Below are 24825 nucleotides of genomic sequence, written 5' to 3' on the forward strand. Positions count from 1 at the left end.
AGTGTGTAAATCATATTTTTGTGGTTTCCATGACAAGTTTGACTTTGACTGAAATTGGTGGTTGTGCTGGGTTTTTTTTAGCAGAACTTTAAAACCTTTGACTATTTCTTCACCAAACTTGACTATCTGCATTTATTGCTACAACACTGAATTTTTGGGTTTCTATGGCAACAAGTTCATCCTCGACTGAATTTGGTGATAGTGATCTTTACAACACTAGAACTTTACAACACTCTCCTTCCACTCTGCCATATACACACCATATTCATGAAGAGTATTTTGCCATTGCAGGGAATATTGATGACTTTGTCTTCTTGTTCTTTGTGGAAACCATATTCAGCCTGCTTAGGTGAGCAGCAGAACAAATTGGTGCACTGATACCTCTGACCTTGCCTGTTGTGTATTTGTAGGCCAGCTGTAGTTACCCATAATGAGTGGGATGCGAGTGGATGATCTGACTCACCTGGTTGGTCCACTAACAGAAGACAGCATTGTCAGGTGTCTGCAGGCCAGGTTCTACAGCCAGCAGTACCAGGTGAGACATTGTACAATATTACCCCATGATTGTCAGGTATGTGCAGGCCAGGTTGTACAGCCAGCAGTACCAGGTGAGACATAGTACAGTATTACCCCATAATTGTCAGGTATGTGCAGACCAGGTGGTACAGCCAGCAGTACCAGGTGAGACATAGTACAATGATACCCCAACATTGTCAGGTATGTGCAGGCCAGGTTGTACTGCCAGCAGTACCAGGTGAGACATAGTACAGTATTACCCCATAATTGTCAGGTATGTGCAGACCAGGTGGTACAGCCAGCAGTACCAAGGGAAGAGACATAGTACAATGATACCCCATAATTGTCAGGTATGTGCAGGCCAGGTTGTACTGCCAGCAGTACCAGGTGAGACATAGTACAGTATTACCCCATAATTGTCAGGTATGTGCAGACCAGGTGGTACAGCCAGCAGTACCAGGTGAGACATAGTACAATGATACCCCAACATTGTCAGGTATGTGCAGGCCAGGTTGTACTGCCAGCAGTACCAGGTGAGACATAGTACAATATTACCCCATAATTGTCAGGTATGTGCAGGAGAGGTTCTACAGCCAGCAGTACCAGGTGAGACAATATTACCCCAACATGAGCAAGGGTATTGGTGTGACAATACTTGTAACAATTCTCACCAATTAAGACAGTGCAGTATTGCACAAAGGAGAAAGAAGAGGAAGCTGGTAGATTTCTTACTTCTTTATGAATGATGTCTCTGAGCTTGCAGTGTTTAGAACAAGCTCTTGTGTAAACTGAAGCTGTAAATTGCAGCCCTATATTTATACCAGTAGTACCTATGTCTTTAAGTAATAAACAACAAACCTCTTGTGTATTTCTGTTTGAGATGAAGTATTTAACAGCTTGTGTTTCAAGACCTGCATGTGACATACAGTTGGCAATTTATCATATATTTCTTACAAATATGGGAAGAGTCTCCCTTTTTTTATTAAAAGAAGGGCCTTTAGGACCCACAAATAAATCTGAGTCCTTGCCCGGGAGTCAAAGGGCTAGCCCCTCAGAGATGACTCAAAGGTTGAAATTAGCAATGTCGGTTTATGGAACAGGGCCTAGATTTTCAAGGTTTTGTTAGTGCTAAGACAGTCAATATTAATGTATGGCACTTATGACTATGTTAGCACTAAGTGGATGGATCAAGTATATGTATCTGTTCCTGTTACAGACAAGTGTAGGGCCCACTCTGATATGCCTGAACCCATTTCACCATGTCCCATCACCAGTGGTCCTACAGGACTGTCACCAAGCAGGGCATCAGCTGCAGGGTCTTGTCAACACTGCCCTCTCACAGCACATTGACTCGGGGCACTCACAGCTCATCGTCCTCAGGTAGATTGTTACAATGCTGCTTATAGTAAACCAAAAGTCATTGTGTTCTTTAATCTGATTGGTTGAAAAACATAAAATTGCTGTTCACTGCATATTGATCTGCACAAATATCACACACAGTTGTATTATTGCATTGTCTCCAGTCCTGACCTCATTCAAATCATATTATGACGTAAAGTGGAAATGACATTACAGTTAAACAGTTCCAGATGCAAACCATCCAAACCCGTAGGCTGATGACACTCTACTGCTGCACCTGTTCTCAGTGTAAATGTCAGTGCTGACAGACAATTCTGTGTGGACTGTTTGTGTTTACAATGTTGATAAGCATGATGTCTTGGCCAATTTCTGGGTGTTATTGCGTATTTCAAGTACAGGAATGTTTCATTTGAAATCTCTGGCATTACATCTCTTAAATATACTTCGATGCTTTTGGGACAGGCAGGTTTTCAATGTTTATTTGAAAATCCATTTCTGAACATTGGAATGGTATGGATATATAGCTAGATATATATGCAGTGTAGAAGTTTACTTGATTGTTGAGTGCTGTTGTCATCGTTTGCATAGATGTCAGTCACAGAATCTGGAACACTGTGTCAGTAAGCATGCGCAAGCTGTTGTTGCTGCTGTTGCTGTTACATAGATTATGCAGATTCTGGGTTCAATTGTAAGGTCATTGTCACATTTGTATTAATAAACTACAATTAAGCCAACTTTCGACAGATATGTCAATATACCTTCATAGGAATGCAGCTCTGTACAACAAATTGTGAAACCATAGACCATTGGGCTACCAGTTTCTTATGTTTTGGAACCCTAGATTGATGTTGTGTTTTATGCTAGTGGTGAGAGTGGGAGTGGGAAGACTCACTGCACCATGCACATCCTGCGGCTGCTGTATGAGCGGTCAGGTGGAGGCACGAAGACAGACATGTTCAGACACCTAACAGCGGCCATGACAGTTCTCCGATCTCTGGGATCAGCTGAGACTACATGCAACACTGATAGCACACGCATTGTGAGTACATGGTGCACATTTGTCTTTATTGTCAGATATCGCCAAATTCCATCTAAGATATTGAAAATTCTCATTGGATACCATTTGATATTTGCCAAATACATCACCAACACCAATTAGGCTGAAGGTGCAAGAAGGTCAAGGTATGTTCTGTAATATGAAGAAACACACCCAGAGGAAGCAACTGGAGGACTTGCCCAATAACTATGGTCAATTAATCTCTTCTGTCACAATCAGAAAAGGATGCATTTTCAACAAATATTATGTGTTTGATTAGCATTTTGGATGGATAATACAAAAGCATAATGCTTTATGGATAACAATGATGCAACATTTCGGTAAAGCTTCCAACACCATCTTCAAGCAAGAGTGAAAATGGTACAAGAAGCTATATTGAATGTCGCATCATAGAAATAAAGGATTCAACAGATGTCTTAATCTGTATGGATAATACATGGTTGGCACTGTGCTTAACTTTGTCCAAGTGTATACAGGACTCAAATGTGAATGGTATGTATTGATATATGTTGCAGGGCATGTACTTGGAGAACTTGACCTCTGATTGTGTGATATACAGAACCAAGATTCATGGTCTGTACATAGACCAGGTAAGACATCACTCCTCTCACTGCCATTGATCAGCAGAGGATGTCCACAGTTACATTGTGTGACCTGTCTTGCAACCGTATCATCGTTATGGTTAATGTGGATTGTTGCTCATGTTTTCAGCCACTGAGTGACAGCTTGTTGTGATGAAGTTAGAATAGTGCTGACTGTTTGAAACTCACTTGCAGTAACCTGTGTCATATGTGTATCAGTGAATTCAATCACCTCCATGGTCTAGCAGACAGACCATCTGTAGAGTTGTAGGTTGACACGTTACAATGAATTGGTGACTTGGATTCTGAAAGGGATTCAAATCCAGCATGGTATTTCAGTGGACTGGAACTACCGGTAATAAACTGGCGTCAGTCCATACTAGCAAAAGTCGCATTACACATGTGAGCATGCATGTCACTCATCAAACAAGGATAGGTTGATCACCGACCTGACAGCTGACCCGTATTAACATGTATGAGTTCAGCACTGGCGCTTGGCAATGTGAGTGAGGGGGCCTCACGTTGTACCCACATGCAATACTGACCATGTGAGAGTCTTTTGAACAAGGCATGTGCAGCTATGCACAGAATTTCATCATCATGCACTATATGTGCACTACATCTGCTCTACTTTTCTCAAACCAAATGGGTTTGCTCATTACCCTGTTCCGACCATTTCTCGTAAATGCGTTCTCTGTGCAGGTCCAACTTATCCTTGTTTGCCTGTATATGACAACAATGATCTTGAGTGCAAGTATTTTAGATGTAACCTATCTTCTACAAGTTTTCCTCGTCACTTTGCTTCAGGGTCGCGTGACATATGTTCCTCGGAGGGAGAAAAATTATCACATATTCTACCAGATGCTGGCTGGATTGTCTGACGAAGAAAGAGGTACTAGACTTGATCTGAAAATATTCATCCATGTAACAGTCCTTCTCTCATTGCGTTGAGATAATTCCACTATACCTGTGATATATTTCATTTAAATAAATAGAAGAGTTTCTGCTGAAGTTTCTTGAACCCACAATCGAAACATCTGTATGTGTTTCTCAATGTGCCTGTTGTATAAAGTCGACTGGTTACAGTGTATTATTGTAATCAAATTATCATATTACTGTGTGGCAGCAGTATGCATAACTGCCTATATGACTACTGTAATGTATCCATTTCAGTGAAGCTACATTTAAAGGGGTACTCCCTCCACAACCTGCGCTACCTCAGTTGTGGTAACCTCCAGCAGAATGTGACAGATGACATGCACCGATTTGATGTATGGAAGGTGAGATAAACAATAAGCATGCAATCCAACAAAGTCTCATTAATATACTGAACAGCAAAAGAACTGCAAGTTTGTAAAAATCAAATCTCATAAAAGTAAGTGTCCATGTTTATGACTTCCATTGAAAAACTTGAGAAAAAACAAAGTTGCATTGTTTTTGCTGTTCTGTATAGTATGAAGATAATTAAACTTGATCATACAGTCAGGACTATGTCTAATCTTGGCATTCAGTATTACACTTGTTTGGGCATTATGTGAATTTTGAAACGTTAAATTTTCTAAATGGATAGTTGCTTAAATTTGTACATGCTAAATGTTTTAATGAATGTCAGGAAGAATGAGTGAGGTGTTCAGCTATTTTTTGTCGTTACCATGATGTACTCATTTCTAAAATACTCATTGAAAATGTGATGCTCATTGAAAATGTTGCTTTGTTTATTTATCATCATCGCAGCTATTTCGAAAAGAAATCCACTCTGCTGTTGAACTGTTTTTATATATCTGTACTGTGAGCCTGTGGCCTCCAGTTCTGAATAAAGATTGAGTGATCACTCATCTCTAAAAGATGCCTCTTCCTTAGTCATCCTTGTCAGTGCTTGGAATCCCTGTAATGGACATACTGAGGGTCTTGGCGGCCATCTTGTTGCTGGGAAATGTGGAGTTTGTAGAGAGTCCAGGGATGGAGCTGGAGGTTGTAGGGAACGATGGTGAGTAGGATGACTGACATGTTTTTCCTAATCCTGGTAGGGTGGTGGGGTAGCCTGGTGGTGAGAGGGTTTGCTCATCACACCAAAAAACAAGGTTTGATTTCCCACATGGGCACAATATGTGACGCCCAATTCCTTACCAATTATATTGCTGGAATATTGCTAATAGCGGCATAACTCAATCAAGCTCTCACCAGATCCTTTTTGTTCAGGGAACATACAGTGAAACATGGCTATATAATTATCTGATCCAGAAATCAAGTATGTAGCAGCTCTGCTGGGTGTGTCCGGGGTGTCCTTATACCGAGGCTTCACAACGAGGACCCGACACGTTCATGGCCATGTCTCACGCAGCATTACAGATGCTAGATGTGTGAGTAGTTTGAGGTCATGTTTTAAGACGGTTTATTTGTGGATTTATGGAAAATATTCATGTAAAGCATAGTATACATTGGTATTGAGCACTTGCTGATGTAAACTTGATATTTAAGATTAGCTCTTCCACAAATTTATAATTCAGACAAACGGCACAAGTAAGCATGATCACATGACAACCTTTTCTTGGAGTGCTCTTAAATTGTATGGTGATCAGAAACTTGTCAAGTGTTGGCCCTTGTTTTGATATGTGTTGGATCACTTCCTGCAACTAAGTGATTTTGGGTCAAGTTTGGGGAAAGTTGGATGCATCCCTGCATACCAGAAGTTCAAGTTCAAAATGGCAATCTCCTTTTAGGGTCATATGAGTATGTAAATTCACCCTGATGTTTGAACATTCTAATCATGAGCATGTGCTTTTGTACATGCAGGCTAACACAACTCGAGATGCCTTGGCACGGGCCCTGTATTACCGTACTGTATCCACAGTGATGAAGCGAGTCAACAGTATGCGTCGTCAAGCATCCAATCTTGCCCAAAGCATGGAGAGCCTTGAGTCGAAGGGAAGTCGCAGTAGTGCTCAGTATAGTAAGTAGTACCTGTGACGATCCAAAGTGGAATTGATCTTCAGCAACTATGTTTGTCATAACTGGCAGCTAACATGATTGGGGGGTCAGGCTTGCTGACTTGGTTGACCCATGTGATCATATCCTAGATGTGTAGATTGATACTCATGCTGGTGATCACTGGATTATGTGGATTATTTACAGATTGCTGATTGACTGATTAATATGAAGAAGTAATGGAATTACTAATTACTAATTCATGTGAGTGAGTGAGTGAGTGACTTTCTTTTAGAGCCGCTTTAAACAGTATTTTATAATAGTACTGAGAGTTTTATGGTAACTTCAGCTTGTGGCATGAACAACACTACACAACATATGAACAAAAACAGTTTCTGTTTGTACTCACATCTGATCTTGTTTGTTGCAAGGTCATCGTCCCGACATCCTTACCACCCACCCTGGAGATTCTTCCTCCACGATCCAACATGGCCGCAAGTTCTCTGATGGTTTTGTGGGTATCGTGGACCTTTTTGGCTTCGAGCTAGCAGAGGTGAGTAATCTAATCCATTTGTGTACAAAATTACCTTCCCTTAACTATTATTTCAGTCTTGGTGTGGGAAGAAGGCCTAACTTGATGTAGGTGTTAATTCCTAATGCTACATCAATGAACTCCACAAGTGTGGGTATGGTGCTGACAAACCAACAGTCTGGGATTTAACCCATGATCATAGGGTTCTGGCAGTCAAACATTTTTATGTTTCCCTAACGTAACAAGACCCTAACAAAGAATGCATGCAGTACATACAGGGCAATATATTTCATCTCTTGTTTTGTTTTGCTTATTGGTCTTAATCATTTGTGTTTTTGCAGTCTCATATATAACGTTCATTTACTTCAATTAATCACAAAGACATCCAATACATAATCAGACTGTTTAATTGTTTCAGTGTCATTTCAGGATAGGTAACACTAAACACTTCAAAATAAAGAAGTTAACGTCCATAAATTCTCACTTTTATGCATATCCTTTCAAAAGCCGTTCAAAGACAATGCTTTACTTAATCACATACAAATAGGATCTGATGGAGTGGCGTTTCAGAGGTTGGTGAGAAACAATCGATCCATATTGAAATCCTGCATCATAACAGATATTACTGTAGTTTTCATCCATAATGGCAGACAGAATCACTTGTAGAGTGTTAACCTTCCAAGCAAGGACACATGTAGCCAGCCCCTGTGTATCTCCAGGGACTCCTCTGACACTACAATCATGCATAGTCTCCTAGATCCATGGGACCTATGGAGATCATGAATACGACGATGACGACGACGATGATGATGATGATGATGATGATGATGATGATGATGATGATACGATGAATGAAGGATCTTGCCTATATGATCATGCTATACTGAACAGCAAAAGAAACACAGCTGTTACTTATTTTTTGGTCATGTGTATAAAATTCAAAATGGGGACGCTTACTTTATGAGATTTCATTTTTTTGTTAATCTTGCGTTTCTTTTGCTATTCAGTATTTATTGCTTCATCCGTATCTTCCGAAGGTGAATCAGCTGGAGCAGCTGTGTGTGAACCTGTGTGCCGAGGCCATGCAGAACTTCTACAACAGCCACATGTTCCGCAGCCCCCTGGAAGCCCTCCATGACGAGGGTATTCACCCGGAGATAGACATTGTGCACTTCAACAACATGCCTGTCATAGAGCTACTGTCATCACAGGTGAAACTGTAGTTTGTGCTGTGTTTGTGATGGATCAGTTACTGTTTAACTAGTATTGGAGTAAAAGTACATCACATTTGGTAAATAATCTTTTCATTTTTAATATTTACTTGGCTCTTGACTTGAGCGAATAACCAATAGCATAGCAGACCCTTCAAGGTGCACATCATGAGTCAGCAATGTGCCACAGTAGAAAAGGCTGCCCTCTGCCCCAGTTACCTGTCAGTTACGAGGGATTTGCGTAAACTCACCTGGCTCCGAGTTTCACATGAGTATTAGCACATTCATATTTGGTTATGTATTTCAATCCTAAACAATTCTCCTGAAGGAGGAAAATGCAAGTTTGATGAAGAAGCATTAGATTTTTTCATTTTTTTTTAGTATCACTATCTGTATTTGATCAAATTACTGATAAGTAATTATAAAAGCATGAATAATATATCAAATAAGATATGAATTGAAGTGACTGAAGGCCATACTCCATACTGAAATGGCACCCGTGGCGAGCCACCTCCTCGTGGTGGGTGCTGGGTAACGCCAAGAGCTCGCCGACATCCCCGTAGTGGACCCGGGGGGATATTTGGTCCACCAACCCGTTTGCCGTGGGTTGCAGCCCTGTGTCGGCGGAGGAGGGGATCCTGGTGGTTGAGAGTAATAGGAGCTTGCAACCGTGTTCCTGTTGCTCAATACACCACTTCGGCCCTGACTTCGCCTAGACGGGTGGTCGAATAGGCCCGGTTCGACCAATCGGCTGGTCATGCCAAGCCCTGTGCATGGAGCATTATTATATTTATCAATGCACATATATCATTTGGAATCGTTGTAAATTTGGACTTGGCTTTATAATCTAAAACATGTTGAATTTGAAGTATGTTGTTCTGTAATTTGCCTAGAGTCCTATGCCAGAAGGCGGTGGCTCATGGGCCAATCTGGTAGAATTATTAATCTCTTAATTCTTCTGCTGGAGTATATCATCCGGGTATCCTTGGTGCTGCAAGCTGGAGGCCCGCTTGCTTTAGCATTGTCCTTGTGATACTCCGTGGTGGGTGGGGAGCTCGGATGATGAATCATATGACACCAATCATGGCTTATGAAATACCCCCCAAAAAAACCAAACGTCCACTTGAAATTGATCCCGTTGATACTTCTCATAGACCGTCTCTATCGATTGAGTATTGGCCACGTTTCCTCGTTATTGAGACTCCGGACAAGACACCATTGAAGTTGAACCCTTTCGCAGTATCTAAGGGCATTCAAGGTATTGCTGGGGATGTCAAGAACATTAGACGCTTGCGTTCGGGTGCATTGCTAATAGAGTGTGGCAAGAAACAGCAGACAACCAATCTGATGAACATTGAATCTTTTGTGGGCATTCCGGTCACGGTCTCTGCTCACAAGACCTTGAACACAAGTAAAGGTATCGTCAGAGATCGTGATCGGTTGTTTGCTGACATGTCCGAGCTTGATATAGCATGCGAAATGAAGGATCAAGGTGTGCTGTATGTGAAGCGCTTTTCCACCCGAAAAAACAATGAAACAATCCAAACAAATACCTATCTGTTTTCTTTTTCATTGCCAAATGCTCCCAAATCAGTAAAGGCGGGTTACTGCAATATCCAAGTTGAAACCTACATCCCCAACCCGCTCAGGTGTTTTAAATGTCAGAAATATGGACACGGTGTATCTACCTGCACATTGTCTGTTGTGTGTGCTCACTGTGGTGAGAAGACACACACAACAGAAGATTGTGACAGTGACTTTAAAAAATGCACTAACTGCTCTGGCGACCATTCATCTTCGTCAAAACAGTGTCCAATATGGAAAGAGCAAATGGCGATTAACAAAATAAAGTTCACCCAAAATATCTCTTTTTCTGAGGCAAAGAAACTGGTGAAGAGATCTGACCTTCTAGAAGGTTATGCTACAGTAGCAAAATCATCATCTGAATTCAGCTCTAAAATAACAAAATCATCCACAGGATGCCAAACTACCTTGACTTGGGTCAGTTCCGACTCCCCACAGGTTTTATACCCTGCTATATCATCCCAGACTGAGGAATCACTTCCTACTACATCAAAGTCCTCTGATCATAAGTCATCTTCACAGTCACGCTCTGAGTCTCATTCAACAGCTGATAGACAACAAATTGTTAAAACTAAACCCAAACCTAAGTCAGATGCTTCAAAACAACAAAGTGGCAGAGCTCCTAAGGGGTCACAAAATAAAATTCAATTGTTTAATAAATATGGGTCTCTTGAAGATATGGACGTTTCTGAAAACGTCCATTCTAGGGCACATAGCTTGTCGCCCTCCAAAAGAGTGCGGGGTAGATCCCCAAAAAATCCCCCCAAAAGATAGTTTATTCCAATAATATTGTACAATGGAACTGCAGAGGTTTGAGGACTAATTTACATGAATTACAGCTATTAGTCCAAGATTTCACACCTTCAGCGTTATGTCTCCAAGAGACATATTTAAAACAAACAGATGCATTTGACCTTCGCCATTTTAATGCATATCATTGTTTTTCACCTCTGGGTGATAGGGCCACTGGCGGATCATCCATTCTAGTCAAACAAAATGTTATTCAAAGCCCTGTTTCACTTAATACTAATATGCAGGCTGTTGCAGTGAGAATTATTTTACATGTAGCGTTTACGCTATGCTCTCTTTATATTTCACCATCTTCGGCTTTTGCCAAAACCGATCTTCAAGCTCTATATGATCAGCTCCCAAAGCCCTGTATTATAATGGGAGATTTAAATGGCCACAACCCACTCTGGGGTAGTGTAAATACAAACACTAGAGGTAAATTGTTGGAGGACTTTTGTTCTGACAATGATTTATGTATTTATAATGATGGTTCCAACACATATTTACACCCTGGTACAGGGACTTATTCTGCTCTCGACTTGTCACTTACAAATTCAGAACTATTAAATGAATTTGAATGGTCAGTCCACGATGACCTCTGTGGAAGTGACCATTTTCCTACCATATTAAAAGCTATAACTCCATCTGATGTTCCTCCATCATCAAGGCGGAATTTTACAAAGGCTAACTGGACTTTATATGAAACACTGTGTGCTGAAAAACTTAAACCCGAACTTTTTATTGACGTTCCTGATGCTATTAAATGTTTTACTGATGAACTGAATTCCATAGCTGATGAGTGTATACCAAATTCCTCTGTAGTTCCACACATAAGAAAACCATGGTTCAACGATGAGTGCAAACAAGCTAGGAAGGCAAGGAAAAAGGCAGAACATTATTTCCGTCGCCATCCTATGGTACATAATTTAAATAAATTTAAAATTTTAAATGCTAAAGCGCGGCGTACTTTTAAACAAAACAAACGCCAATCTTGGCAAAATTATGTTTCCAAAATAAATTCTCGGACACCCATGTCCAAGGTATGGAACATGATCCAGAAAATCAAAGGTAAAGGTACTAAATCTACTGTCCATCATCTCAAACATGGAGATCAATTGCTTACTGATAAATCAGATATTGCTAATAAACTAGGTGAAACCCTTGCTAAACACTCTTCCTCTTCAAATTATGTACCAAAATTCCAGCAATATCAAAAACAACAAGAAAAGAAAACTATTAATTTCAATTCTGATAATGGGGAAGATTATAATGAAACGTTTTCTATTCATGAACTCCATACTGCTCTTGATCAAGCTCATGACACTGCTACTGGAGCTGATAACATACATTATCAACTCCTGAAGCACTTACCAGAATCCTGCCTAGAAACTCTTCTCAATATTTTTGATGATATTTGGACATCGGGTAACTTTCCTCCCTCATGGCGTGACGCCATAGTAGTACCCATACCTAAACCTGGACGTGATCATACGGATCCATCCAATTATCGTCCGATTTCATTAACTAGCTGTGTTTGCAAGACCATGGAACGCATGATAAACAATCGACTAGTTTGGTACTTGGAAACAAATAACCTTATAACTGATATACAGTGTGGTTTCCGTAAAAACAGAAGTACTGTCGATCACTTAGTGCGTTTAGAATCATTTGTTAAAAATGCACTAATTAATAAACAACATACTGTGTCTATCTTTTTTGATCTAGAAAAAGCATATGACACAACCTGGAAATATGGTATTTTAAGAGACCTACATGACTACGGCTTGCGAGGTCGTTTACCTCAATTTATAGCAAATTTTTTGAAGGACAGACAGTTTCAAGTTCGAGTGGGTTCTACCCTGTCTGATCATTACAATCAGGATCAGGGTGTTCCACAAGGCAGTATTTTGTCTGTCACACTTTTTAGCATAAAGATAAACAGTTTATCAAAAGTTTTAAACGATTCAATTGATGGATCATTATTTGTGGATGATTTTAATATTTCTTGTCGTGGGAAAAATATGCATACTATTGAACGACAACTGCAGTTGTGTTTAAACAAAATAAATAAATGGTGTCTTGAAAACGGCTTTAAATTTTCTAAATCCAAAACTAACTGTATACATTTTTGCAGAAAATATAAACCACATAAGGACCCTGAACTATCTCTAGATGGCACTCCCATCAAAGTTGTAAAGGAGGCCAAGTTCTTGGGCCTAATCTTTGACTCCCATTTAACATTTCTGCCTCATATCAAGTCCCTTAAAACTAAATGCTTGAAGGCTCTTGACTTGTTGAAAGTTGTTTCCAACACAAAGTGGGGAGGAGATCAAGCAACCCTCTTACACCTGTATCGATCACTCATACGTTCGAAACTCGATTATGGTTCCATCGTATATGGTGGAGCCTGCAACAGCAACCTTAAACTTCTTGATTCTGTCCACCATCAAGGCTTAAGACTTTGCCTTGGGTCTTTCAGAACTTCACCTATTGATAGTCTCTACGTTGAGGCCGATGAACCATCTCTTACTCAACGTCGTATAAAATTGTCTTTACAATACACTACTAAATTATATTCTGATGAATCTAACCCTGCCTATAACTGTGTGTTCAATCCCCTTTATGAAGATTTGTATAACAAAAAGTCTTCTCTTGTTCCACCTCTTGGGCACAGAATTAAACCATTTATTTCTTCTGCCGGTATTGAGCTGGAAAGTATATCGCCTTCCCGTCTTCTTTCTTCTCCTCCTTGGCAGTTGGTTAGGCCACAAGTTGACCTAACATTAACATTTTTTAAAAAATCAGAAACAAATGACTTACAATATAAACAAGAATATCATCAATTAAAGCATAAATATAGCAATTACAAACCTTTATTTACAGATGGGTCCAAGGACGGTGGCGCAGTGGCTTGTGCCACTGTCATTGGATCCAGAACAATATCTTCTAGATTACCAGATAATAGTTCTATTTTTACAGCTGAAGCTAACGCCATATTAACAGCTCTCAAATATATTCAAAGACACCCGAAACGTAAACAATATATAATCTATTCCGATTCTCTTTCTTGCCTTCAGGCTATTAAAAATATTTCTTGCAAACATCCACTTTTAATAGAAATTATTGAATTGTATAATGATCTTGCTACTGGCCAATACGACATCGTCTTTTGTTGGTTACCCAGCCATGTAGGCATTTCTGGTAACACACTGGCTGACCTTGCTGCTAAAGCAGCACTCAACAAATCTGTGACACCACTTCTTATTCCTTATAGTGATTACAAAGCCACCATTAGATCTTATATCCGTGATCTGATGCAAAAGAAGTGGGACACCCAAGTGGGTATCAATAAATTACATGAGACAAAACCTTACATTGGTTATACCCACTTGGGTTGTCAGTCCAGATTTGAAGAGGTTATTTTGCGACGATGTCGTGTTGGCCACACTAGATACACTCATGCGTACCTGTTAAAAGGTGAAGATCCTCCATTTTGTATCCCTTGTGATGAGAGAGTCACGGTCAAGCATATTCTGCTTGACTGTGTTGAATTCTCCATCACAAGGGATAAGTATTTTACAGTTAAAACAATTAAGGATCTTTTTACCAGCGTTAATTCTCATTTAATTATAGGTTTTTTAAAAGAAATTGATTTTTTGGTTGAATTTTGAATAATATGTTTCTGTAAATAGATGTATTTTAATGACTGGTAGTTTGAATTAGTAACTTGAATTGTTGGTGGCTGTACCCTCAAAGGGGGTTGAAGTATTGTAAAATTATTGTCCTCCTGAGAGGGTACGTAAGTCCACAAACATGCAAAGTAAATTCTAAATTTCCACGTTTTTAATGGTAGTATAAGTGTATTTTTATTGTATGGCTAGATTTCCGAAATTGCTGACGGCTGAGGGGATGATGTAAATCCAGCTAGGGTCCATGCAGGTAGCAAAAGTACTGTAAGTCCCCATGGTCCCTAGAATGGTGATCTACCTTCAGTTGTTGGCAATCTATAGCCCGGTTTTATATTGTATTGTCCTCTATAGATAAATTGTTTTAGGCATAGCTACTAGTTTTACATTCATTTCTGTGATGTTCTAGTTTTTTACTGTCCTTCGTCGACTGATTGTTATAATACTCATATATTCCATTTTAATGTTCCGTTCCCGTCACGATATGGCTGAAATATTGCCGATGTGACATTAAATTTTAACTCACTCACTCACTCACCCATACTGAAATATCATTTCCTATGGCTCTTAATGGCATTATCAAATACCTCACTCTGATGATGTCATATTGACATTATCTCAAACCACATCTAGTTATCTATTCATCTAACATCTATCTCTATTCGGAATTGTATGATTGTTTTTGTGTGATTTGAGTTTCTTTTGGAGCTGAGTATATATTGTATGTACTCACTTAAGTATGTTCTACACAAATACACAGCTACTCTAGGGTCAGTTCACAGAGTTCTGAGATTAGTAATACTAAGTACAGAGCAGCATTAAAGCAAGTGTGACAGATTACCTTGTATTGTTGGAGAGCAATAGTGCAGCGGTCAGACATCTATCGATCATGCTGAAGGCATGGGTTTGATCCCTGTGGAGGCACTTTGTTTGGATCCCAAGAATGGGCACTTTTGCCTAGTATCCTTGGACAAGATACTTAGATCCACATTGTCTCTGTTCTCCCGGGTGTAAACTCGGTAGCCATGAGGATGTGCTGAAAATGTTCATGTTTAGTTCATAGTGCAGCATGGCTGTAACAGTGCAATAGTCTCCTATGATCAAGGATGGTGATATATGCATAGTACCATGAGTGAACAGTTACTTTCATTACAGACAAATGGCATAGTGAGCATCCTGGATACTCTGACAGCTCAGCCAAAGACAACAGTCGAGGGGTTTGTCCAGGAGATTAAAGCAAGGCACAGGATCAACAATTAGTAAGCAGGAAATACCATCATCATGTCATTTCATTGTCATGAACCTATGGCTTCATCTGTCCTATTTTATGTTAAAAAATGTTCACTGGTAGCGCTGGTCTAGTCTTGATTATTACTATTTCAAGCTGATTTAAGAACACAACAAAATATGTTTGACCATTCCTTGTTTCATTTTCAACTTTCAGTTTCTTTGAACCATTACCAAAGGTTGAACGGTTGTTTGGTATTCGCCATTTCTCAGGCCGTGTTGTTTACGATGCCAGCAACTTCCTCTCCACCAATCAGGATCAGATTCCTGATGACATCATCAGTATTTTCTCGAAGCAAAACTGTAATTTTGGTTTTGCCTCCCATCTCTTTGCACATGAAGTCAAAACCATGAGCGGTGAGTATATATAGTGTAGGTTGAAGAATGTGGGAATAAGGGGGGATAACTCTAGAATGGTTTTGTCTTCCATTTCTTTGCACATGAACTCAAAACCATGAGCGGTGAGGATACATAGTGTAGGTGGAGAAATAGGGGAATAAGGGGGCATAACTCTAGTATGGTTACGCCTCCCATTTCTCCACACATGAAGTCAAAACCATGAGCGATGAGTATACACAGAGTAGGTTGAGGAATGGGAGAATGAGGGGGGATAACTCTAATATGGTTTTGTCTGCCATCTCTTTGCACATGAAGTCAAAACAATGAGTGGTGAATCTACTTTGTGTACATTGAGGAATGGGAGAGTAACTGGGGATACCTCTGGTATGCTCGTGAGACTGTTCAGTGTTAGCTGAGCTTATTAAAAAATCACTTCACTACCTCTCTGCATACAGATTTGACGGCACCTACACATGAGTTGCTTCAGTCAGACATTTTAAACAGCCAGTGTGGGTAAAGGCTTCAAAATATTTGGCCATAGCAAGCTAAGTATTTTAGCCAGCATATGTAAGTTCTTTATCTCACAGAATAAACTAATAAAACAACTCACAAATTAAGACAAATATATTGTTGAATGATGCCTTGAAATAAGTACTGCTTGTTGTTCTCTCCCAGATAAGGGGGCAGTGGGGTAGACAAGTGGGTAAAGTGTTGGTTCATCCAGCTGAAGATCTAAGTTTGAGTCCCCATATGGTTAGTGTGTGAAACCCCTTTTTCCTTGTGTCCCCAACCATAATATTACTGGATTGTTGTTAAAAGCAGTGTAAAACTAAACTCACTCTCAATCTCACCCAGATAATGGTCAGGGACCACGAGGGACCAAGTACAGGATTCTACCCACCAATCACCATGATACAGGAAAACAGTAAGTAGTCATGGGTTTGTTCAAAATTCTGTTGCTTGAGACAGGTGGTCAGGTTTGATGTACAGTGCTCCTGAATCAGGAATGGCAGGATTTCAACAAAATCATACTAACACTGTATATACATAGGGTTTTTTCTGGAGTAGGCCAGACCAGTATTATTCTTGCTTCATTGATCTGCCGGTCATATATTTTCAAGGATTTTCCCCCCTCAAATAATAAAAGCATGTTTTTTGTTGTCCAAAAATGTAAAGTTACAAAAAAAATTTATTTGATTGGGGGTTTTTTTGCTCCATATACACTATATAAATTATCTAAAGTAAAATACTTTTAGTATTGGAAAGGTGTTTTTAATTATTATTCTCTCCATCCTGCCCTTATGTTTTTCTGATGTCAAAAATCTGTAAAACGAGAAATAGAATTGGTCTGGCCTTGTCAGAATTTGTAAGCAGTATCACTATTGCTGTACAAAAAGAATAGACATTAAATATTGCCTGTGCACTTCTGAAGAATTCGTGGTGCGATGTGTTTTTATATAAGAGAACATCTGAAATTGGTTCTCAGGAACTGCAAGAATTAGTTTGATAAATAAATAAATTAATTAATCTGCATTCAAAAAAATCAAATTTTGCAACGTTTGAGTAATAACTGTCAAATCATACTGAATCTTCTTGAGTACATGGAATGACTGTACAGTATTGATATAGTATAACATGTTTTGGATCCATCTCCTAACAGGGATGAAGAGTGTCGTGGGTCACTGTGCCATGACTTCCAGCTGAGACTGGACAACCTGCTGCAGTCAGTCGTCAACGCCAAGCCACACTTTATCAGATGTGTCAGAGTAAGATGATAGCAGTCATGCTGCAACATACTTTCAGTTTTTAAAACCTCTATTAACTGACACTCTGGACCAACGTTCTAACCCCATTCTTTCCTCCTAAATACTTAAATACCACATGTATTTTCTCTCAGTGTTTGAGGGGCAGTGGGGTAGCCTAACATTTGAAGTGTCTGCTCATCACGCCAAAGAGCCACGTTCAATTCCTCACATGGGGTACGTTGTGTGAAGCCAATTTCTGGTGTCCCGTCATTAGATTGCTGGAATATTGCTAAAGGCGGTTTAAAACTAAACTCACACACTCACTCTTTCATTCTCTCAATGTTTGATACATGAACTGACTGAAATGAGGATCAGTGAAAATGTTGTGTGTCAGTGTTCCCCAGTGTAATGGATTGTTGCTCATACTGTCAGCCACTTGTTTACTTACTTCAGACATTAACTATTTGTAATGTGATATTGTGGGGGTGATACAATGTTCATTCAGCCAGACTTGTTTGTTTCTGCACAGAGTAATGATCATGGTGAGATGGACTCTTTCTGTCCAGAGACTGTGATACAGCAGATCCGGTCACTGCAGATCCTGGAGACTGTCAGGCTCATGGCAGGAGGTAAGTGCTCTTGTGAAACACACTCCACAAAGTCTCTTAAAAGGTATATCTGTATCACGGTGTTGGCAACAGTAATGGTCCCTGTATTAAGGGTCATTGGCAGAATGAAGATAATGAAAATTTATCATAGAAATTGTTCTAGTAGATAGGAAACATTTCATCTACCCAAAAATATCAGTACCAACATATCCCTGTCAAGACTAATAGTCTTTGAGACCACGAAGTTACAAGTGGAACACCAGACTGAAGGTAAGAATACAAGGAACTTACCAACATATCCCTGTGTCCAGCGTCCCAAAAGATTCTAGTTGGGGTGAGTCCACCGTTGGAACTGCCTCCAATTAGAATGGTTCTGGAATTTATAGGTGCTTGGCGGACGTCGGAGGGGACAACCTCTGACTTGACCAAGAAATATTAAATCAGATACTTGAAACTCAGTAATTGTTTTTCTCAAACATCACGTTTTTATCCATAGCAAAACTGTTAATTGGTCTTTTGAGTTGATAACTGAACAGGTGATAGCAGACGCTACTGGCTGCCTTCACCTATAATTTCAATTGTTCTGGAGTAACTAATAATGAAGATATAGTTCAAATAAAGACTTGAAAAATAGTCTTCTGAAAACTAGGTATTATAAGGCCAATTGAATTAGAAAAAATTTAAGTTGAATTCAAGTGTTGACCTTAAATCTTGACATGAATTGTTCATGACAAACACAGAGAGCTTAATACATTGTTTTGTCACAATATGTATGGGAACAAGCAACTGTGTTTACATTGAAAAAGGTTCAACAGTAAACTTGTGGGAAATCTACTATTACGTCATCTGTGACTATTGCATTACAGTGTGGTCTGAACAGAAGGAAAAATAACATGGTTCCTAAAATGCTTGCTGAGTAGATGAATTCTCATGATGCAAGTCGCTGGATTGTCTAGTCAAATCACCACAGTGTATATCAATGCTCATGATGTTAATCACTGGATTGTCTAGTCATATCACCACAGTGTATGTCAGTGATCATGACATCAATCACTGGAGTGTCTAGTCATATCACCATGGTGTATGTCAGTGCTCATGACATTAATCACTGGATTGTCTAGTCATATCACCACAGTGTATATCAGTGCTCATGATGTTACTCACTGGATTGTCTAGCCATATCACCACAGTGTATGTCAGTGATCATGACATCAATCACTGGATTGTCTAGTCAAATCACCACAGTGTATATCAATGCTCATGATGTTAATCACTGGATTGTCTAGCCATATCACCACGGTGTATGTCAGTGATCATGACATCAATCACTGGATTGTCTAGTCATATCACCACAGTGTATGTCAGCGCTCATGATGTCAATCACTGGATTTTCTGGTCATACCAGCAGTGTGGGAAAATGCTTACACTATCAACCATTGGTTTGTGTGGTCCAAGTATGAACTTCGACTCCCCACAATAATCACTAAGGCTAACATTATCACATTTACAGATAATAATCTGTTGAAATAAGTGCAGGTGTTTCTTGTTTTGTCTCATACCTTTACTCTGCTGTCACTTCTAGGGATGCCTCACCGGATGCGGTACAAGGTGTTCAATGTCCGGTATGCTCTGTTCCTGCCTCCGTCTGCCCACTTCCAGCTGCAGACTCCCCAAGAGGAGTGTCGGGTAGGACAACCAGGGAACACCTCAATATACTGTAGACATCGATAGTTACAAGCATTTCAGCTCCATCAGTTTATTGTGTTATTTCATTATGATTTGGATGAATATAGTACGCTGGAATTGTTAATGTATCCCTTGCAATGTTTCCAGACCATTCTGACCAGCTTCCTCAGGGCAATGGACAACAGTCGTCTTCCGTATGTCAGTACACAGTGGACTCTAGGCAAGAAGCATCTGTTCTACAGGTAGCATAGATACCACACACAATAATGCAAGAAATAATATAGTATGTGCCAATCATGTGGTGATGACCCTGTTAACCAACTCTCATCTCTTAGGGTATCCCCTGCCTCCTTGTACCAACTGTTGGTCAGTGAATTTGTTGTGATATAACATTGATCTGATGGTATCACCATCTGATATGGCATTGCTTTCAGCAATATTACATTATCACTACTTTATATGAAACACAGTTACTTTTTTGGAAGTTTGGAAGTTGGATGAACATGAATGATGTTTTTCAGAGGTAATTCTTGCTCCTTTACTATGTGTTTAGCTATGACTCCCGTGTACGATGCAATATGTACACCAGGTTTAAAGATATATCACTTACATTATTCCAGTGAGGGCACACGTCAGAGTCTTGAGGGCATGCGCCAGGAGAGGCTACATGATGCTGCTGCCAAAATACAGGCATGCTGGCGAGGGTCAAAAGTCAGAGGGTTGTGGCCTGATGTAAAAGCTCAGCTAAGAATGCGGAAATCATCAGAGAAAAGGTTGAGACACAGGTATGCTATTCCCATCTTGACTGGACTGGTGCCATGGTTGATGTTTTCATTAATGATACTAAATTTTATTGATGATAAATCACATGACAAATCTCGTGGCTCTGTTGTGACCAGGTTGAATTATCCAAAATACTGAGTCATTTGTGTCAAGTTAAAAGAGCTTGAATAATTATAAATTATGAAGGATTTGAAGGACTGAAATGTTATATTGAGACAGCCAAGATATCGAGTTAGCAGAGTTCAACACATTACCAACACAATGGTACTCAACTGTATATGTAATGGTGATAACTGAATGTTGTGAAAATAGATGTGCAATACAGGTAGTAGGTAGGTCTCCAGTCAAGGTGGTCAATTTATCGTCCATAACATCTATATGTGTTGTCACAACCCCTACAGTACACAACCTATGCACTTAAAGGAACCCATGAATCCACTGGTATATGGCCAGATAGTGGACACATGAATACCTTGGACAAAGAACTGTGACTGTGTCCCAAAGAAGTACCCCATAAGAATGGGAAAGCTGCACCAAGAGTTGTATGGTCCCCAGGGAGTTGAGATTGATAGTACGATGTGCTGTTGAGATTGACATGAAATTTACCAAGGGAAAATGAAAATATCAGCAACTTGAACATGTTGCATGGATATGTATGCCATGTAAATACCCTGTAGTAATAACATCCCTACTTCTTCCTCCAGGTCCTCTAATTCCTCGTCTAGTGCCAGCAGCACTCGAAACCTGCTGGAGGAAGAATACAGACCACACAGGGGAGATCACTCCCAGCAGCTCTCCAGGACAAACAGGGGAGTTCACTCCCAGTCATACAATGGTCATCATTCAGAACCTTCCAGGGGAGATAACTCCCAGCCCTCCAGAGGAGATCACAATCTCCCACACAGAGGAGCTCCTCAGAGTAACAAGACAAGTCACCAGCGCCACAAAGGGGATTATGGACTGGGTCAGCAGGGGATCAGTCACCACCACAATGCAGATCATCATAGTAGAAAGATGGACCATCAGGCATCAAGGTCAAAGCAGAGACAGGTGGAGAAGGTGGATGAATGGGTCTTGCAACAACTGTGTTCCATGTATTCTGTCAACCAGGTGAGGACAGTACTTCATCATACATCAAACACACTACTTTCATAGTAGTTCAGAAACTATCCAAAATGTTGAATAGCAAATACATTTGTTGTGAAAGGATCCCAACAGGTCTCCTTTAACTCTACACTCTACATATTATCAGTATCATGATGATATTTAAGACAAGGGAGCTATTTTTAGCTGCTTTCAAATGTTTCTTCATTGATTCTATTTGTGATTTCTTTCTGAAAATTTGTTTCAGCATGTCAATTGTAAGAAAGTTTCAGCTTTTTTATGGTGATTTGGTTATGGGGAAGATTATGCTAAGGACAATCTTTGTCTATTTATGTTTAGAGTATGACATGATGCTAGTATGTAAATTTAATCGAAGAAAAATCATCCCAATCATGACAATATCAAAGCTTTGTGTTTCATGTGACTGACATACAAATGTTGTTTTCCCAGGATTCCAGACCACCAATGCCATCTAGACGTAACTACCTGGTGTATGAGGGGATGAGGCTGGAGTTCCCTCACTACCGTATCATGAAACATAACTTTGCAGGTCAGTACATGATTCTTTATTACCCTTAAGATAAATTTATCAAATTCTGATTGGTCAATCGCAAATACCCATGAAAACCATGTGGGCGAATTTGACAGGGTGTATGAACCATACACCCTGTCAAATTTGTCATCCATCCTGAATTATCTCCCTTTATGACTGATCAGGATCATGGAGAAACGTTTTGTGTCTAATTCTGTGAAAGAATGAATGTTGGTTTTCAAAGATAAGTTAGATAAAGAGATCTTAAAGGTAATGAATTGGTCACAGCCCCGTAACCCTTTCAAAAGACTGTGTAACTAACAGTAGGTACAGGAAGGAACATGTCCAGTTCACAGAGCTTGCAAGGTCCTCATGTTTGTTGATGTCACAGTAGCAGTCCAGGTTAATTGTGTATCACTGTAGATGTGCCAGGCTTTTTAGAATGTATTTTGCAGACCAGACAGAAATGAAAGTATTTATGGCCTGCAGGCACTTTTCTAAACACTTTTCAATGGGCCCCTTTGTGTGAGGTTGACAGTGATTTACCAAGATATTGTTATTCAGGGGTCTGTGGTAACAGTCAAAGAAACTGTTGTTTGAATGATGTGATCCAAACATTTCAGACCTCAATAGCAACATGATTTAATACAAAATGTACTCATTATATGAACTCATTTTACAGGTGATTCACAAGGCCTGACCCTCATGAAGGGTCAAGAGGTGAAAGTCATTGGGGTTTCACAGCAAAAAGGTTACATGAGGATCAAGTATTGCAACTCAGTCCTTCACGTTCCCCATGACTACCTGGACTTTGAGGTAAGGATCAGTGAGTGAGTGAACTGAGTTTAACACCACACTGAGCAGTATTTAGTCGCGTGTCAACACAAAGGCTGGAATCTAGGTGATGCCCCTTGTTGCAGCGTGGGTGAAACCAGTAAGTGAGTAGGGATCCATAGATCTGGATCAGGGTGAGTCTCTGACACATACCCACATATCTGACCTTAGGCCCTGTTTCACAAAGCTATCGCAGTGCTACAACTGTCGTAAGTCTGTGTTACAGTGTAGGAGGTATGACAGCCATAGCTCTATGATAGCTTTGTGAAACAGGGTCCTAGCTGCTAAGAGACACAACAGAGTTTTTCACAATTTTGTCAAGACAAGCGTAGATATTAGAAGTGTACTTTCAAAGAAATTTTACAATTTCTCAGGTAAATTCAAAATTCAAGTTCTAAGTTTCAGCAGTACCTTCAGAAATATGTAAAATGAATTCATGTACAGTTGAGCCCTGTTTACACAGACTCTGTATATCTGGAAATTTCGCCTTCTGCACAAATTTTTAGTGAAATTAAACTGTTCCTCCGGAGGGGGATGATGATTTTGCATTACCAGACAACTGATTATTGTGTTCACTGCTGTCTCACTGCAATTTGTTTATGCGTCTTGGTTTATTACTTGTCAACACATACCCCACTTGCTGCGATTTGCAAGTGAGGTAATGCAGTTAATTGTCTTGTTATCAATGAATACATCAAACAGATCTGGCAAAATTCTGGGGTCATGATCAGTACTTGGGCATGACTAGTCAACCTGCAAACTCAAATGTCTTTGGGTGACAGCAGCCGAGAAGCATGAGATTTGCAAATTATATAAAAGTAATCCTGCAGCCAGTTTGGACCATATCAGTAAGCATTTTGAGATGTCTTTAGGACATGGCATAGGAAAATCTACAGTTGCGCAGGCTTCTGAACATGTTGCGCAGGCTTCTGAAATTCAAACAGCTGATAATGATAAACAAATGACAACTTGCTATACAGATGATTTTCAGACATTACTAAAATGTCCATGCAAACTGGCTTGACTTCAGTACTATTGTTGAGTAAGATTATGACTGTTCGTTTCTTGTTTCAGTCAAATGCTGATATAACGTGTACAGATATTTGATGGGAGTCAACTGCCGAACAGTTTGGTGCATTGAGAAAGTGCTATGGTGAAACTACCTCCAGATCAGATCTGCTGCCAAGCGAACTTATGTACTCAAACGCCACATGTTGGTAATCAGATTACAGCCATATTCATCAGAGATGATCAGATATACTGGGTCATGATAACTAGTCATAAAAGTTGTGTGGAAGATATGATTATAGTATCATCTTGGACCTATCATGAGTATCAGCAGTGCAGTGTAGCTTGGGATGAACCATTCCCATGAGTGCCAAGTGTTCCTCAAATTATGTCACCTCAGGATCTGATCTCCATGACGAACTGCAACGAAATACAACAGGAACCTGATTGCAGAGTTTTCTTGGACAAATAATTGTTTAGTAACTGAAAAATGAAACATACAACTTTATGGATGACAAATTCTTATTGTTACGTTGCTCTATGCAATAAACATCCATATATTGTCATCCTTTCTTTATAAATAAGAAGTTGTATGTTTAAGTCTTGGACAAATACTTTTCGTTATTCCTGGAACATCTTTTGTGCGAGAAAGGTGAATG

General features: G+C 39.8%; 1 protein-coding gene across 1 annotated transcript; it reads left to right on the forward strand.

Moving 5' to 3' along the window:
• Nucleotides 1-410: 410 nt before the first annotated feature.
• Nucleotides 411-24432, forward strand: LOC137284467 (myosin-IIIb-like). Its single transcript, XM_067816283.1, has 23 exons — nt 411-535; nt 1733-1896; nt 2740-2914; nt 3448-3522; nt 4321-4405; nt 4687-4793; nt 5374-5500; nt 5755-5873; nt 6307-6463; nt 6870-6991; nt 8008-8181; nt 15396-15499; nt 15685-15884; nt 16722-16791; nt 17527-17632; nt 18141-18240; nt 19802-19905; nt 20053-20147; nt 20526-20690; nt 21393-21798; nt 22243-22342; nt 23007-23140; nt 24233-24432. The coding sequence occupies exons 1-23, from the start codon at nt 431-433 to the stop codon at nt 24263-24265; spliced, it is 3027 nt and encodes a 1008-aa protein (XP_067672384.1). The 5' UTR covers nt 411-430; the 3' UTR covers nt 24266-24432.
• The last annotated feature ends 393 nt before the right edge of the window (nt 24433-24825 follow it).

Source organism: Haliotis asinina, chromosome 5 (genome assembly GCF_037392515.1).
Source record: "Haliotis asinina isolate JCU_RB_2024 chromosome 5, JCU_Hal_asi_v2, whole genome shotgun sequence".
Taxonomy (NCBI): domain Eukaryota; kingdom Metazoa; phylum Mollusca; class Gastropoda; order Lepetellida; family Haliotidae; genus Haliotis; species Haliotis asinina.

Excerpts from the sequence above, each read along its gene's own strand:
- LOC137284467 (XM_067816283.1), top strand. The coding sequence starts at position 431 with ATGAGTGGGATGCGAGTGGATGATCTGACTCACCTGGTTGGTCCACTA. Across the intron at positions 19,906-20,052 it reads CTCCCCAAGAGGAGTGTCGG|ACCATTCTGACCAGCTTCCT; the intron begins GTAGGACAACCA and ends CAATGTTTCCAG. Across the intron at positions 22,343-23,006 it reads CATGAAACATAACTTTGCAG|GTGATTCACAAGGCCTGACC; the intron begins GTCAGTACATGA and ends CTCATTTTACAG.